The sequence below is a fragment of the Lacerta agilis genome, chromosome 7 (genome assembly GCF_009819535.1).
Source record: "Lacerta agilis isolate rLacAgi1 chromosome 7, rLacAgi1.pri, whole genome shotgun sequence".
NCBI classification, from domain to species: Eukaryota; Metazoa; Chordata; class Lepidosauria; order Squamata; family Lacertidae; genus Lacerta; species Lacerta agilis.
Window position 1 is genome coordinate 10,392,552 of NC_046318.1, and position 18,520 is coordinate 10,411,071.

The 18,520-nt window shown below is 42.0% G+C and overlaps 1 protein-coding gene and 1 pseudogene across 3 annotated transcripts in view; one reads left to right on the top strand and one right to left on the bottom strand.

The window, feature by feature from the left end:
- GABBR2 (gamma-aminobutyric acid type B receptor subunit 2) overlaps positions 1-18,520 on the bottom strand; it is a 261,082-nt gene that overhangs the window by 221,098 nt on the left and 21,464 nt on the right. For all 3 annotated transcript variants that reach the window (XR_004427003.1, XM_033154359.1, XM_033154360.1), the window contains exon 2: positions 6,542-6,679. Coding sequence is in view for 2 of the 3 variants with exons in the window: in XM_033154359.1 (XP_033010250.1) it covers positions 6,542-6,679 (138 nt within the window). In the remaining variant the exon portion in view is untranslated. The remainder of the gene's footprint in view (positions 1-6,541; positions 6,680-18,520) is intronic.
- On the top strand, positions 15,051-15,159 carry LOC117050534 (annotated as a pseudogene).

The window sequence follows — 18,520 nt, forward strand, 5'->3', positions numbered from 1 at the left end:
GGAATAGAGCCTTACTGTGAAGACTGTGCATTGGTCAGCATGCACTAATCTACACACATAAAACAAATTCACATGCAGGCGTCTTCCAAAAACCCACCCCAAACCCAAAATAGTCCCATAGCAATCGGCAAATGGTAACAGGGGCAGGACCGTGAAATCTGGAAGCCCCTAGTCATAAACCGGCACATGGGCGATGGATACAGATTCAGTCGTTCTGACTCAAGGAATGAGGCAGTTGAGCAGCTCGGCAGCTGTATCCATGACTGAGCCTATTTAGGATCCACTCTGCTCACCCTGTAAAGGGAGAGGGGCTAGAAAAGATGCCCTAGGAAGGCATGCTTGGCAAACCGTCACCGTGATCAACTCCTGCCTGGAAACCTATGACCCCACTGTGGAAGGACATGTGGATTCAGAATTGGCCTCCACAGTCACTTACGGACTTAATGTTAAGATTACATTCACGGAAGACAATCTTACGACACATTTGCTTATTTAAAAGCCACAGCACCCAGGCAAAGAGTAAGGGGGCTGATAAGGCGTATCAAGCAGATAAAACTTCACTACTAAAGGTCAACACTGCCCATTTCACTACCACGTCATGCTGCTCACAGTTGGCGGGGAGGGGAGCAATATGCCTGCCATTAATACCTGCAGTGCACACTCAACAGCGAGTGGTTACCCTCACAGTACTAAGGAAGCGCTGATATTGGTAGTCTGACCTTCATCCCCTCAAAGGCTAACAGTCTGGATTTAAGGGTGGGCTCAAGCCATGAACCATGCATTTGCTCCCTCATTTCCTTGAGTCAATAGCTGAAGACTCAGCCCATTACCTTTCCAAATAATCCACCAATGTCGCTTTGAGTTCAAGCTACAGTTCATCGGCAGTGATACAGACAGTAGGCACAAAAGAACAGGCATTTTATTTTTATCAGAACTTAGTCTTTGTGGCAAATGCAACCATGTGTCAACGTTATTTCCAATGTCTAATGAATTACTACAGGCAGACGGCAGGCACATTTTGTCACACTTAACAGCTGTTTTTAAGCGACAGCAAAGGCTATATAACTGCTAAGTTTCTAAAGATGTGGAAGGTTAGCACAATGGCAGGCAGAGAAATAGCACTGTTACCTTGTCAACTTTAGCAACTTCTGTGAAGAATCTCTATTAACACCAAGGGCCATGAGGATGCAGAAATGAACACACTTTGTGAAAGCTTCCCAGCTGCCCTTCTGTACATCTGTACATCAGTCAGGTTAGAAGCTATTCCAGCTCAGAGTAGTGTGAAACTCCCAGTGGATCTGCACAGTACTGCTATGATGAAGCCGTAAGGTAACCTATTGAACAGGGGCGTAGACCCTGTCAAAGGAACCAAGCAGCTCTGAGGTCTCCCTCCTTCAAATTGCCTTTGCCAGAGATCTGTTCTTGAAAAAGGGAAAGGCTGCAAAGCACAGATTCTCCCCCTCCTTTCCTTCCTAACTGTATTTTATAGGCAGCAAATGATCCCTCCAAGCTCAAATTTGCTTCCCCTGCCTACTGGCTCCTTTTTATTTAGACTCCTACAAAAATGGGCGATGCCTCTCCCATCCTTAAGCTAAATATAACACTCCATAAAAACAAATTATAAATGTGTGGTGTTGTTGTTTTTTAAGGGTATCATAAACCAAAGAACCAGCAACCATTTCAGACATTTATGGAAGTACTGGCCAGGAGTCAAAGAACTGCACAACTTGTTCTGCATGCCCAAGGGAGCTATGAGCTTATATTTCTCAAAACCCATAGCCCCACAATGTCACATATCAAGCCACTACTTATTACTAAGCATTTATTAAGCTGTATCCCAACTGGCACCAGCCTAGTTTCTCAGCATTAGCTGCAAAATAACAATAGTTGGCTATGGGTATCTCTAGCCGACTTTCCAGATGAATAGGTATGGCCCAGATTGGTCTAGAAGGGAAGTGTTCTGCTGTCAAATATACAACAAGTTCCCCAGCTCACCTCTGTTTCTTAATGTGACATGGAGACACAAGCTTTTTCTCACACATGCCTGAATGTAGAAACTCATGGGCAGCTGATGTTCATAAGTTTCTCCCACATCTGCATTTGTGGAAGCATTGGCCAGGATTCAAATAGGATAAAAGCTAATTTGACATAGTAAACAATTTTAACTTTTTAAATAATTTCAAAATGCACTGTTATTTAACAAAAAATATGAATGATATCCCCGTGCCTTTGTGCTCATTCACCACAATATTGGACATCAAGAGCAGACTTATTTCTTGGAAGTAACTGAGCAGAATACAGTACTGTCTGCGTATTTTCATCTTGAACGCCCATAAGAGAAAAGAGTCTTCTTCCTTTAAAAAGAATCTAACATTCAGGGAACATCCTGGAATATCCTCCCTGAGGAGTTAAGCCCCTGCCCTGCAAAAAAAAAAAAAACCACCTCTCTCATTGCTACAATCCTACTACTGTATAGCACTTCCAAATGAAGAAATAAAAAGTCTAGGTAAAGACCACAATTCAAAGCTGCATGCATCTCAGCAATTTAATGCTAGAGGTAGCTTAACCAGCGATTCTCCTACTCTTTCTCCAACTTTTCAGTAACGTGTTATCAATGCACTTTAAAAACATCCTTTGTTACATCCCCATTGCCTTCTTTTAGCTCTTTTTCTGCCAATCCAGGGTTCCACCCCCCCCCCACCCCCGCAAGATCACTATGTCGCATATCTGGATGCCGTCATCGCGTGCTAAAATCTGCCAGGATGCTGCAATATCAGTTTTCAAGAAGATGCAGCCTCGTAAGTATGCAGGATTTGTCCTTCGTCTGTTCTTGATACGTAATTGTGCAATTAAGGCTGCATTGCTATGGCAATATCACCATCACGTCACATCGTCTTGTCAAATTTATATATTCATTGATGCCACATCAGTCACAAAGGTTTAAGCAACTCCCAGCTCTGATCTCTTTTGTAGTCATTCATAATGTTAGACTGACAGTATAATTCCTAACAGGGAACAGACATTTGCCAGGTAAGAATTCAACTTCCAGGGCACTATGCTAAGATAACTATGGCTTCCTACATACTGGGGCCCTCAAATAAATTTAAGGTAGTCAAGGCCTACTTATGCAAGCCCACAGCAAGAATCACAGACTTACAGTACCATATACCCTCTGAATTGTGAATATCTAGGATACGGGCATTTTGATGCACCTCCATTTCCCACAAGATACAAACTGGCCACAGTTATAAGAAGGCTTCTGTTTGGCAATACCAAATGGCAGTGATAGCAGAGGTAACTGTTGGTTCAAGGAAAAAATAGGTATATAGAAAGGAAAATTCCCTGGATGTCATGGAATTATTATTATTGGCATCCCTGTATAAGGAATTTTTTTAATGTTTCTTATTATATTTTTTTATATGCTGGAAGCTGCCCAGAATGGCTAGGGCAACCCAATCAGATGGACGGGGTACAAATAATAACATTATTATTAAAAATGGTCAAGATCCAAGTAGGGGCAAATAATCTTTGGTGAGAGAACTTCCCAGCAGAGATTTAAAATCACAAAATATTCAGCAAAAGAAAGCATGGCTGTTAGACCTTTAAAATATTCCCTTCTATAAAAATATATATATATATTCCCTTCTGAGTTCCAAATCTTTCCTCAGGATAGGAAAAGACCACACATTTAGACAAAGGTCAAATATTTAGGAGTGTGGATAATGCCCAAGCATATTAATGTTTTTAAGGACAATAATGAAAAAGTATGGAAAGAGATTAAGAGAAACACTTCCAACACTTCCAAGTTGGGGAAGGATGAATTTGGGAAGAATATCAGCCGTAACGATGAATATGCTACCAAAAATGTTATTTTTATTTCAAACAATGATCAGCAACGCAGGATGCTTCAAGGAATGGCAAAGAGATATTATGAGATTTATCTGGCAGGGGGAAAAACCAGGAATAAAATATAAATTACTAGTGGATTTGAAGGAAAGAGGTGGTTTCTCCCTGCCAGACTTAATATTATATTATGAGGCATCCTGTCTTTGCTGGTTAAAGGAATGGCTGACATTGTATAATACTCAGGTTTTTATTTTAGAAGGACTTTTAGAAGCTAAGGTACACAAATGTTTTACAAATCATATTATTAGGAGAAATTTGTACAAGGTATGGGAGAAATACAAAAATTTGTTAGAAAGAAATACACCATGGTAGCTTTCCCCCACTCGAAGCGATATCAGTGAAAAAAGGGAATGGGAGGGGGGATTCGGTGACATACAGGGATTTATTAACAGAAAAGGACTGGGACATAGCATTAAAGAGGTTTGAATAATTAGATCAACAAGTAATAGATTGTTTACAATATTTTCAATTCCACAAAAGGATTTGTTTTTTTTAATCAAACCTCGCAATTTGAAAGAGATTTACTAAGGAATAATGATAAAATTATTTCCAAAATGTACAAACTATTATTAGAATAGGAGACAAAAGACGAGCAGGTGAAGTTGGCCATGATTCACTGGGCAAGAGATATATGCCATAATATTAAAATGGCTGCATGGGAGAAGTTATGGAATGTAGATCTTAAGTTTACAGCATGTTATACACTAAAAGAACAATACATGATAATGATGTAGAATCTGTATTTTCATAAGCCACTAACCATAGCAATAGAATAAAATAAAATATACTGTAGAGGTAAAAACTTAACTATCCAAAATACATTTTGGAGGTTTAAATCAATAATCAAATAACAGATGATAATGTGTAGGTAGTATTTAACTCTTAGCAAATTGGCAAATTGGCAAAAATGCATAAATCAAAATCAAACACATGCTGGCAATGTAAAGAAAAAGAATGTACTTTTACCATATGTGGTGGTCTTGTAAGAGAGTAAAAGTTTTCTGGGAAATGATTTATAATGAATTGAAGAAAATGTTTAAGATAACTGTTAATTAAAAAAAAGCTTTTATTCTAGGGATAGTATGTACTGAGATTCCAAAAGACAATAAATAAATAAAATTCTGCTTCTTCATGCCCAGCCCTGCAGCTCCATCAGAGAGAGGAGGGTGGGTGGCAAGGCTGCTGCCAACTCTCCTGAACTATGGCGCATGAGTGCACCCCCCCCCCCCGTGCCATCTTGCAAGGCTAGCTGCAGGGGGCTCCCTCCACACCCCACACCCCTTGGTGGCACGCAGCATGTGGCGTTTCCTTACGCTCCGCCACTGGGGAGTGATAGGCAACATTATGATGTCTTCATGTTGTGGGTTTTAAAACCTACACACAAAGAAATCCCATTTTCAGAATTTATTAAAATAGTCCAGGGTGTCATGGACTACGAGCTGAAAACTGATAGCTTACGTGTTGTGAAGGTGCCTTAATTATTATTTCCGTGCCTTTTGAGTCAGCAACTAAGCAAGTCCCATAGATTGATAGGCATTTTGCATTACTGAACTTTTAGTAGAAGCCTCACTGTAAAAGTGCTTCGTTCCCCCACCCTACTTCTAACTTCTAAGGTTCCATTATATGCACAATTGGAGTAGGTCCCTTTGAATCAGTAGACCTCTCTTCTGAGCAATCATGCATAGGATCAGGCTGTTTGTCTGGCTTTCTTACCAATGTGATGTGATAAGCAATCCTATGCATATTCATTTGCCTAGTGAAATATACCCAAAAAAAATGCCTTACCGTATATTCTGGCGTATAAGACTACTTTTTAATCCAGGAAAATCTTCTCAAAAGTCGAGGGTCGTCTTATACGCCAGGTGGAGAATCTGCAGTCGAGTATATCTCAAACTCTATATTTTAACTGGAAAAGTTGGGGGTCGTCTTATACGCCCAGTTGTCTTATACGCCGAAAAATACGGTATATTAAATGACTGCCATGGCACTTATCTCTCTGCTTTAGTGCCTACTACGCATAAGACACCTAGCAGTTCGAAAGCATGTCAAAGTGCAAGTAGATAAATAGGTACTGCTCCGGCAGGAAGGTAAACGGCATTTCCGTGCGCTGCTCTGGTTCGCCAGAAGTGGCTTAGTCATTCTGGCCACATGACCCAGAAAAACTGTCTGCGGACAAACGCCAGCTCACTCGGCCTATAGAGCGAGATGAGCGCTGCAACCCCAGAGTCGTCTGCAACTGGACCTAACAGTCAAGGGTACCTTTACCTTTACCTATAAGACACATTAGTTGCTTTTGTCCCTCTCTGCTGACCAGTTTGGGAGGTTGATGCTAGAATTCTTGATCTGTAATAGATGTACATTTGTACTTTTAGATGCAGGCCATTTCAGTATATGGTTCATCGTAAACTGTAGGCAACTGGTTCCTTGAGCCACCAATTAGATTCTGACTCCATTCCTGTCAATGTTTCCTGTCAGTAGACCTTTAGGTTCTCGTGAAAAGCAGATCACACAAGCCTGAAGACTGCTCAACCAAGTGCAGAACTATTAATAATATAAAATATCTACATAGTTTTCCAAAGAACACCCTAACATTTTAAAGGTATCAATCAATATATCTATAAGGTGTTGTTCTTACCTGTACCAAATTCCATCCTATTAGGGATTCAGCAATGATGGATGTTACAGTTGTACATACTCCACCAAAAACCATTAAGTGTGTAGGTCCATATTTTATTGCATCGTAGAAGGCTTTAAGTCCCTTTGCATTGTCACACTGAAGGGGGGAAACAAAAATAGCTTAATCACTAAATGCAATTTAGTATTGGCAACATTAATATTTGATCAAAGTTAAGTATTTAGCATAATAAACCACAAAGATGCAGCACAATATTCAACAAACAACAAACTTTAGAGTGTTCCTATTGGATGCAAATGGCTGTAGCTTGCCCTTCCATCTACTAAAATTGAAATCTCAACTTCACAACTAAAGGTCAACACTGCCCATTTTACTACCACATCATTCCATGGGGGTATTGTTTTTATTTGTTACTAGTTATGCATTTTTGTATTTTTATATTGTCAACTACCTTGCAATCCTCGGATTAAGGGTGGCATAGAAATTTGATGAGTAAATAAATTAAACAAATGAACAGGCAGAGAAAAGGCACGTAAAAAGCCATGTTCTATATGATCAACTTAATTGTGTAACCAGAATCCATCAAAATAAACCATCCCCACCCACAGTTTTCCTCCACTGCTGGTTTCCATAGCACTTTCAATGTTGCTTCAGGCTGAAGTTAGTTTTCATTAATGATATTCTGTAAGGACACTCTCTTCAGACTTTTGCTGTAACAGTTCTTATGCCATGTCTATAGCTGGGTGATGTGTTTGGGCATAAAATGCAAAATAATGTCCCAGATGCCTTTGGGGCATCATCTCACTATCAACGGAGAATGACCAAACTGCAAGTGGACAGAGATGCAGGGGCCATCACCAATATGGCCACAACTCCTTCCTGCACACTCAGAGACACCGTCCATGCACCCTGTTTGCTGCTTTACCTTCATCCATAGCCCAAACAAGGAGCAGAAAAGCGCAACCTTCTGCCCTCAAAACCCTTAACCCAAATGTTACAGCTGAGCTACATCTCAGGCAAAAGATATTGAAGTTAGGAAGCTGCAGGTAGCTCGCTGAAAATATAAAATGTCATCAATTTAACAGAATACAGAAAACTTTCTGTAGGCAAGGTGCAAATAGGATTCAATAAAGACTGTACCCCTTTACAGTGCAGACTGTACTAATTTCAGCACTGATAAAGTTAAGCACCATTATTCTGGTTCTGATTTGAGTTCAAGACAATTTATATCCACCTGACAATATCAGAAGCTGAAAGATCTGGTACAGCCACTCATTGGAAAATGGACTTAATGCGGAAGGATTATCCAACCATGCTTTAATGACTGGAAGAGCCACTACTTTGTGTTCCATGCTACCAATATATGAGTTTCTTCACACATTGCTTCTCCTGAATCATATTCCAGAGATTTAAGCACACTCTTAAAACATAAAGATGATCAACAGGTGCTGGAAAACAATGCAACTCATTCATGCACATACATCAGAGAGCTAAGACTGGCTGCAGCTCTCTTTTGTGTGTTGGCTTAGCAATAAATCTGTAATGTGTGGAATAGCCCCACGTGGAATGAAAAATTAAATATACACAACCTAAAACAGTTGTAGTTGTAGCGATGCTCGCATCCATGTAGCACAATGTTGCATAAACACAAGGGGATGTAAAACAGTGGTATCTTGGTTTACAACCATAATCTGTTCCGGAGGTCCGTTTGTAAACCAAAACAGGTTGTAACCCAAGGCACGCTTTCGCCAATGGGGCCTCCAATGGGGGGGGGGGGGTTGTAATCCAAAAAAAGGTTGCAAACCGGGACGTACACTTCCAGGTTTGACGTGTTTTAATCCAAAACATATGCAAACCAAGACGTATGCAAACCAAGGTACCACTGTATTACACTTTCAAAGTGTACCCTGTTTCTCCTAAAATAAGACATGGCCATAAAATAAGCCATAGCAGGATTTCTATGCATTTGCGAAATATAAGCCGTTCCCCAAAAATAAGCCATACCCCGAAAATAAGCCATAGTGACGTGGTACCTCCCATTAAAACAGCCTGGAGAGGCGTGGCTATGCAGCGTACCGATGCGACACGGTTAAAATAAGACATCCCCTGAAAATAAGCCATACTGTGTTTTGTTGAGCGAAAAAAAATATAAGACGGTGTCTTATTTTAGGAGAAACACGGTATGTGAAGAAGTTTGTAAACAAGAGTATCCATACTGTTTCCAAAATTTGTTGCAGAATTTGCAATTCTGGATACACTTCTATGAAAGAAAGCCCCACTTATCACATGCACAGTATCTTACTGAAACTGTGCACCAAACTGTTCCATGATATCAGCTGCATGATTAAATATTTTCTGACAACACCACCCTCATCACTCAAGGGAAAGATCTCAAGGGCACCATGATGTCCACAGACACCATGGTGGCAACCCCTGCCTTTGGTCCTGGGTGAAAGGATAGGATATATATGTAATAAATTGAGACATGCGCTCTTATGAATATTCAATATATGAAGGATCTATGCATATCCAATATTGTCAGCTCTGGGTGCAGCTCTTTGGAGGTATCACATGCAGAGGTTGTCCAAACAGGGGCATAGCAAGGGGGGCGTAGGGGGTGGACCACCCCACATTCCATAATGGAGGGGGTGACAAATTATCAAGGAACAATTACTGCCCTACTAGGGTGGTTCATTAAAAAAACTTTTTTTAAAATGCCTGCTCCAAAGGTCTTATCTTACTATACTAGGGATTATATAGCTATATATTAAATTTCATCCATATCAGTTAATATCCTGACCTTCCTCCACCAAAATAGCTGTTTACTTGGCTGTTTTCCTATGTCGTGAAGGCTGGAATTTCAATTCAATGGAGCACTTACTGTTCCCAACCCTAACCCTGTGGAAAGCCATCTAATTAGACTTTAATTTGATTTTGAGATGTTTTTAGGAGGTAATTTAATTATTGTTTGATTTTATACCAATGTTAGGCTATGTATCTGATGTTAGCCACCCTGAGCCCGACTTCGGCTGGGGAGGGCGGGATATAAAAAAAAGTTTTTTATTATTATTACTTGTTATTATTCCTTTGTAAGAAAATATGAAATAACATAAAACCATTTTTGCAGGGGGGGGGGAATCAATGGGGGGGTGACAAGAAATTTTCCACACCGGGTACCACCTGACCTTCCCACGCCTCTGGGGGGGGGGGACAAAAAAAATTGCCCCCAGGTACCAATTTACCTTGTTACGCCCCTGTGTCCAAAGCTTGGTTACCTGCAACCCTTTCAACAAGAAATACTGATGAATGAACCTGGGGTCTTCTGCATCCAAAGTCTGCATTCTGCTTCACCATATTAGCAGTATAATCCAGGCCTCTTCATCCAGACTTTGGGGCTCTCCCTAGGCCATGCCTCTCCACAGGCCACACCCCTCCTTTTTATTTCCAATATATAACAACAATTACACGAAAAAGGATACAAAAACGAAAATCCCAACTTACACCTCCCCACTCCAGGATGGGTCAGTCTATTCTAGTTTGCCAAAGTTCAAAATTAAACAGGATATCAGCTCCGCCCAAGGAATGACAGATTAACAGCAACAACCAGGGGAAAGAAAGACATAACATCTTACAAGGACAGGAAGAAACACGACCAACAGAATAATTGCCACACAGGAAGAACAAGGATATACAGTGGTACCTCTGGTTGAGAACAGGATCCGTTCCGGAGCCCCATTCGCAACTTGAGCAGCATGCAACCTGAAGTACTGCGTCTGCGCATGTGCGCGGCTTGATTTGGCACTTCTGCACATGCGCAAAGTGCGATTTGGCGCTTCTGCTCATGTGCGAACCACCGAACCTGGAAGTAACCCGGTTCCGGTACTTTCAGGTTCGGCACGTTCATATCCCGTGACAAACGCAACCTGCAGCGATCGTATCTAGAGGTATGACTGTAGTTCGAGTTCCTCACTCGTGGTTTTATAAATCATTCAATGTGTCAACATGAACAGAATATTGCAGTTGTTGTATAAGGGATTATTATGACTGGAATGTAATGGAAATTAATAAGATTTTGGAAAGCAGAAATAAAGAAAATAATCAAATCAGGTGGTTGCCATTCTTCAGGGTTATCAGTATTTTATAAAAGGATGCTCTGTTTCAACAAATTAATCTACAGCATTTGTATTATTCAATGCATGCAATCTCTTTGTTAATTTTCTGATACAGCAATGGACCACACATGCTCCAACCCCTTCCGAGATTCTGTGCCATTGGTAGGTGTGCTGCTACTAAAATGAAAGCAATTAATTCTTTATAACAAAGGTAAAAAATTTCCCTTCTTTAAAAACCCAAACTTGGGGTACATTCCACATGCTGACCTGTAATATAGCTTATTCCTGTAAATATCCTCTGACACAAGGGCTTTATATGCTCAAGACATCCACCACACGTGGATATACTATGGCAGTCTCTCTAGCACAATAGTGGGATGGTTTTCTTAATATGGCTACACCGCAACTGTGTCAAAATGCCATCGGTGCAATCATTTAAATGCATTTTCCCGTGTAAGTGTTTGTGTTAACTACTGTACAATAATGCCTCCTGGTTGGAGGATGGAGTGCAGGTGGTGTAGAAGAAACAGCTGGCTTTAGCATGGCAGGAATGTAGTCTACTTTACAGATGTAAGAGACACATCTAGTGTTCTGCTCACTTTTCACCCACCGCAGGCACGCAGTTAAAGAGATGACTCTCTCCTTAACCAGAGCCCAAAACAAGTGTCAAATAAACCAAACATCATCTTCCAGCTCATCCAAAATATTCCTTACCACTCTATATGATTTGATAACATCGTGAATAAGTAATTAAAAAATTAATTTAATTGTGTCTAATTAAATCAGTCATCTCACTTTACTAGTCCAGTTTCCATTAGTTTTAGGTTGTCCTGGTGCAAGAGGACAGGATTCCTGCGCCTTTAACATCTGTGCAGATGAGGGGATTTCAGAAAGTGCAGCTAGCATGTCAAGCTATAATTGCTGAAATTCTCTCTTCTGCACAGTTATTAAAGGTGAAGGAACCCTGTCCTCTTTTTCAGGCCAGCCTAATTACAACCTGCGATGTCAAAAGTTACCACATTGTTGTGATTCACAAAATAATATGTTCAGATTTGTCTCTCTCTCTGTCTGTCTGTCTCTCTCCCCATCCCCACCCCCCCACAGACCATTTACCTCAGGAGAGGCCAGCTGGCCAGGGAGATCAGATGTTTCATATTCAGCAATTACACTAATGCTCTTGCTTAAGCCATATCCATTCACAGAAAAGAGGACAACATGAATATGTCAGATTATTCAGATTAAATAGGCAAATAAGTAGGGACTTCTCTTTGAATTTAAAACAGTGCTTTTTCCCACATTAGATACTGTGACAACCATATTAACAAGTTCAAAGCAGACACATTAGCAAGGGGAAAGTGTTTTCCCTGTATATCTTGTGAAAGTGTTTGAAGTATATTAACACATATTTGCATCTTACCATTCTTAATTAAGCCAATGCTTCAACTTTCTTTACCAACACCTTAGGGGTGGTCTTTGCATCAGCACAGCAGTATTTCTCCCTGACAAGACAACTAAAGTGGGGGGAAACAACTCACTTAACTCCACATACTTCCATAGACTGGTGCAGATGTAACAAAAATAATTCCTTAACCATGGTTAAGGAATCAGAAATACTAGGTAGGATTGCAAGATCCATTCACCTGCCCCATCCTAAAGAAATTATGCCACCAGCATTAGCCGTGTTTAAGAGGATTGTGTCAACAATAAAATTAGAGGTGTGTAGTGTTCATTCTTAACTATGGTGGCACAACTATGATTAAGAGGGGTGTGTCAACACTTGGTTAGTACTATGTAGACTTCACTCTTAACTATGTTTTAACCAGCATCAAGTCTTACTTTCAAAGTAACCCTGGTTAGCATTTACCATGGTTGATTTCAAGGCTAACAAAAACCTGCGGCTGGAGGGAGGGGAGGATACATGAAAGACAGGAGACAAGCTGGGGGAATTGTTGTGTTCACAATGCTTGTTCCCAGTCCCTTTACCTGTGGTTTTAAGGTGAACCATGTTAAATCTGCACTGGCCATATGACAATTCATTTACTCCAAAGCAGGACAGGAACTACTCTTCCTTCTTCCAATAAAACATTCCCAGCTATGTTCACTCCAGAAGCAGCCTAGTTCCTGGACATGAGGTCACATTACATTTTAGAATACTATACAGTTCTGCTGATGTATTGTTTCAGACTGTAGCAAGAAATTTTGGCTGTGGAACCCAATAATATAATGGGGCTCCCCTGCAAAGATACAGGTACTTAGATATGGCCTCGTCACAAAACAATGCCTCTCTGCCAGAGGCAAATTGGGGTGGGGCGGGGACATATTTCTCAAAAACAAAGAGCAAGAATCCACAGCTCTTATCATTTCACCAAGGCCCCTTGCTGTCTAGTAAACTTTCAGGACATAAGATAGAGGACATACCTGAGGGCTGCCAATCATTGTTAAATGCAAGCCTTAAAAGTTTGCCTCTACCCCTTGATATCTGTGCTGTTTCTTAGCTTTGCAGATTAATTGCTTAAATGAAAAATAGGAATATCCATTTCTCGTTTAGATCAAGCAGATATTGTTCTTCCCTGGATTTCTACAACTCCCAGCTCAACACTTTCTTTTCCCCCAAACTTAATTCTAAATTTCAATCTCAACCTTCAGTCTCACAGTAATGATAATGGGACTACTGATTGCTATCACTGAGTGCCAGGAACCCTCAAAAGGAAAATATTTGGCCTCTGTGAATAGTGGATCTTGATAAGGACTGTTCGAAGCAAATGAGTGTCTTCTTGTTCCGTTACCTATTTTAGTGACAATAACTACCGTATATCGCGGCGTATAAGACGACTTTTTAAGCCCGAAAAATCTTCTCTGAAGTCGGGGGTCGTCTTGTACGCCGGCAACATCATGACCCGGAGTTCCGCCCCGCCACTGGCTGCATGGAGCCTCTCCCCGGCGCTCCAGCCGCAACCGCTGCCTCAGCCGCCATGGAGCCCGGGCTGGGCGTGGGCGGCAAGCGCGGAGGCTTCCTGTGCGGCGACGGGGAGGTTCTCCCCGCTGCCCCAGGCGTCGCTGCCGACGCCTCAGCAGCCGTGGAGGCCGTCCTGCGCTTCAGCAGGAAGCGCGGAGGCCTCCTTTGCGGCGACGGGGAGCTTCTCCCCGCTGCCCCAGGCGTCGCTGCCGACGCCTCAGCAGCCGTGGAGGCCGTCCTGCGCTTCAGCAGGAAGCGCGGAGGCCTCCTTTGCGGCGACGGGGAGCTTCTCCCCGCTGCCCTAGGCGTCGCTGCCGACGCCTCAGCAGCCGTGGAGGCCGTCCTGCGCTTCAGCGGGAAGCACGGAGGCCTCCTTTGCGGCGACGGGGAGCTTCTCCCCGCTGCCCCAGGCGTCGCTTCCGCCGCCTCAGCAGCCATGGGGGCCGCTGTGCGCTTGGGCGGCAAGCGCGGAAATCTCCTGTGTGGCGCGGGGGACGCTCTCCCCGCCGCTGCCGCCGCCTCAGCAGCCATGGATCCCGGGCTGGGTGAGTATACCCCAAACTCTGTTTTTTCACATTAAAAGTTGGGGGGTCGTCTTATACGCCGAGTCGCCTTATACGCCGCGATATACGGTATTTAATTTTCCACGAGAGACACCATAAAAATAAGAAATCTGATCTAGAAGCTACTGAAGTGAACAAATATAGTCTGCCTGTGGGGTTTTGCCATAGAAGTGTTCTAATATGTACAAATCATTGGAGGAGATGGCCCAAACCAGAGGCTCTGAATTAAGTCCTCAAAGCAGGGTTGGTAAAACGGCCAACCCACAACCTAGTGGCCCTACAAAATCTGTTTTCACACTAAACCAACGACTCCACAACACCTTGTCTACTCTGCAATTTAGCTAATATTGTACAATCAGATGGACACTGTGAGAACATAATCAAGGAGAAATCAAAGCATGAATGAATAAAGCCACTGTAAAATGCATTAAAACTTTACAACCATCCTGAACACAGGCATCGCCAGCCTAAATAGGAAGGCCTAGCAGCCTCCTGATTGGTGGATGATGAATCTCTGGCTTGGCGGGTTATCCTGCCCACCTGTGGGAAATCCCCAGTGGCTGGCCACAAAATGAAGAGGCCTTTCTTCTGTGAGGGAGTGGGTCTGGCTTGACGGGCCGCAACCACAGCGCAACCTTATACTGGGTAAGCGGCCATTATAGCCCTACAGCAAGTAATTTACAGTACTATTCACATTATGCCTTAGTACCCTACAAAAGGCCCCAGGTTGTTGTTGTGGTGGTGGTGGTGGTTTTAAACATTCTCAAATAGGCTGTAGCAGTTATGAACATATATGGTCTATTCTACCAATGTTTGTGTGTATCGCTTCTTGCTAAGCTTTTCTTTTGGAGAAAGTCGCCATTTAGAAGCTGCTAATTGACTACAGCCATACTACCCCGAACACGCCTGATCTCGGAAGCTAAGCAGGGTCAGGCCTAGTTAGTACTTGGATGGGAGACTGCCTGGGAATACCGGGTGCCGTAGGCTTAAGGGATGCCAGTGGCGTGGTGGGTTAAACCACAGAGCCTAGGCTAGGGCTTGCCGATCAGAAGGTTGGCAGTTCAAAACCCAGTAACAGGGTGAGCTCCCGGGCGCTGCTCTGGTTCGCCGGAAGCGGCTTAGTCATGCTGGCCACATGACCCAGAAGCTGTATGCCGGCTCCCTCAGCCAAGCAAGATGAGCACCACAACCCCAGAGTTGTCTGCGACTGGAACTAATGGTCAGGGGGCCCTTTGTTGTTGTTCAGTCGTTCAGTCGTGTCCGACTCTTCGTGACCCCATGGACCAGAGCACGCCAGGCACACCTATCCTTCACTGCCTCTCGCAGTGAACCCTTTACCTTTTAAATGACTGTTGCCAATTTATGTTTCGGTGAGTGAGTGTGTTTTCGATTTTTTTAATGTCGGGGGGGGGGCCTTTTAACCTCCACCATTATAGTCCAATGGCACATTCTAAATACAACAACCAAAGCCCCCCAAAAACATGGACCTTCCCCAATTCATTTACATCCTCACCCTGAGATGAATTCTAATTCTGACAAAGCTGTTACTTTTTTTCTTCACATATTGAACAGTGAAGAAAACCACAAGAACCAACATATTTCATTTAATCCATATAATATGAATGCTGCTCAGTATGTAAAGCCAGGATGTGTTGGAATCCAGTGTGCGTAATTTTCATCTTGACTGACTGGAATTTGTGATGCTTAATCCATCCAAAAAACCCCCCAAAAAATCTCCTAGAATATGACCATAATCCAAGAACTGTTGCACTACAGTTGCATCCCTAATACGATGTCTGCTTTTGTTTCTATGCTCAATAATGCGTTTTCAGAGACTTGTTTGTCTTTCCCTGTGGGGAATTCATTTTGTTATTCAATTTTTTTGAGGTAAATTTCATTCTAAAGGAATGTATAAAGGAATTCATACTATTGAATGTAAGGTGTTTACCACATATAAACCGTTTGACTTTTATATACAAAATACGTATCAACAAGAGACCGGCAGGTGGCTGAATGAATGGCTAACTGTCAAATTGCATTATCTCCAAAGAAGAGCAGAGCCGGGAGCAAGGTACTTTATTTATATACAGACACAGGAGATTCAGAACTTGTGGGATCTGATCAGCCATGTCAGCAGACATTCTACTTCATCTCACTAGACCAGAATAGTGGTCTGACAACGATGAAGAAGTCCACCCAAAGTTTAAGTGACTATCTGCAGAGAGCCCAACTGGAAATAAAAGGGCAGTCTCAATACAAAATCAAGGCCAGGGGTACAACAACCAAAAAAAAATCAGGCAGTGTGTTGAAAAGAAGGCAGAAGCAGCAGCTGCGATGGAAGTTTGATCCAGGCAAAGGACATCTGGGCTTGGGGAGCCTAAGAGAAGCCAAGAGCTAAAATCACTGGCTGGAGCTGAGGTGGTATGTGGAGGAAAGCAACCAAACACAAAACAAATAACTACCCCCTTCGCATCTAAAAAAATAGCAACAGTCCATTTAGGTTTGGAATCTTAATGTACAAGGGCAGCTCAAACATTTTTTTCAGGCATCACAGACTCTTACTGAGGTGGCACAGAACAACCTGGAACACATCCTGCAGGTATTTATTTCATAATAATTTACACTGTGTTATGTATTGGTTTAATATGCATACATGAGTTTCACTGCTAGTTCTGTAACTACCTTTCCCACTCTAGGGTGATTCAAACAGGTGTGGTGACAGTTGCTATTGGTTAACTTTTTGGCACAATTTGGATTCTTACTCTGATTGGGTCCCGCCAAAATCTAAATGTTTCCTTTCCCCAACTCCTGTTCCTGAGAGTATAAAAGGAGCTTGCCCTTTCCCTCCAGCCTGTCAAGTTCCTACTGCAATAAAGGAGGTTGTTTTTGTTAGATTTGACTCCTAGCATATCCTTGCTAGCATGCTGAATCACTACCCAGAGCTGATTACACAAAGAGCTGAAATCGTATAGACACTGCACCCGCAACTTTACACACTGGATACAATACTTGACTTGGAATTAGGGACCCTAAAGTAAATTCATTCTGATAGTATAATTGGCACAGGTCAATGCTCACCATGTGATATGGTCCAGTTTGCTCCTCTGATATAAAGATTCGGAAAAATGTCTGTCTTGTACAGTGGTGCCCCGCTAGACGAAAATAATTCGTTCTGCGAAAATTTTCGTCTAGCGGGTTTTTCGTCTTGCGGAGCGGCAATGACAGCCGCGCTCCGCAAAACGGAAAAAAAAAGACGAAAATTTTTCGTCTTGCGAGGCAGCCCCATAGACTTTTTCGTCTTGCGGGGCAGCCTTCCGCTAGACGAATGCCTTCGTCTAGCGAGTTTTTCGTCTTGCGAGGCATTCGTCTAGCGGGGTACCACTGTACATTGTTATCTGAAGGATCAGTGGAACTGAGCTTTAATCATAGAAATTGTCTTACAGGCATCTTCTGTTTAAAATGAATTTGATTGTGATTTGTAGAATGTAAATTGGTATTCCTACTAGCACACTCAACAAAAACTGCTTAATATGTATGATTTAAATGTACACAGCACTATGCTGTCCCAGAAGGCATAGAAAATAGAAACAGAAGCAGAGTAAGAAGGAAATTTAACATGGTAATGTACGGGATTAATCTCAGGGGAGAGATATTGGCAAGTTTTCAGTATTCCTAAATGCTAGAAAAATATCATCAATTATAATTAAAACATAGGATAATGTCATCATAAAATAAAGTATAGACATTTAAAATGCTCCTCCAAAACAGTAATAACATATTGGCCAAATTAGGAGCAAAGAGGCTGTCTATAGCAGCTCTCTTAAAACTGATTACTAAAGCAAATGTAGTTCTTTTTCAAAATTATGTGAAACATCAGTACAAAACAAATGAGTGGGTGAAAATGGATTTTCAAGTAAATCCACATAATGTTGCAACTCAGAATGGGCTCATCATGGGGAATCTTGATAGAGAGGAACAACATCTAATGAGATCAATACCAAATGCTCATCAATTACTTGGCCTTCTCTCTAAGAAATAACTTTAAGTTTTGGGGCTACTTTATGCAGAACGGAAACAGTATTATGCATTAAATCCATTTTTCTATCTCTCTACTGCACAAACCTGTGGAGTACTAAAGAGCACAATAAATTACGGTAAATGGAACAAACTCTCAAGCAAAGTGTTCTTAAAGCTTGTTGCTGCTGAACAAAGAATGTGGCTATTTACCTGTAATCTCAAAAGGGGATAAGATATGGGCTGGGCTGGGAGGAGACTCTTCTACCTCCGGCCTGAGATACGATAGGAAAAAGAAAGCATTGCCAGGAAGTGGTCTTTTTCAAAGGTGAGG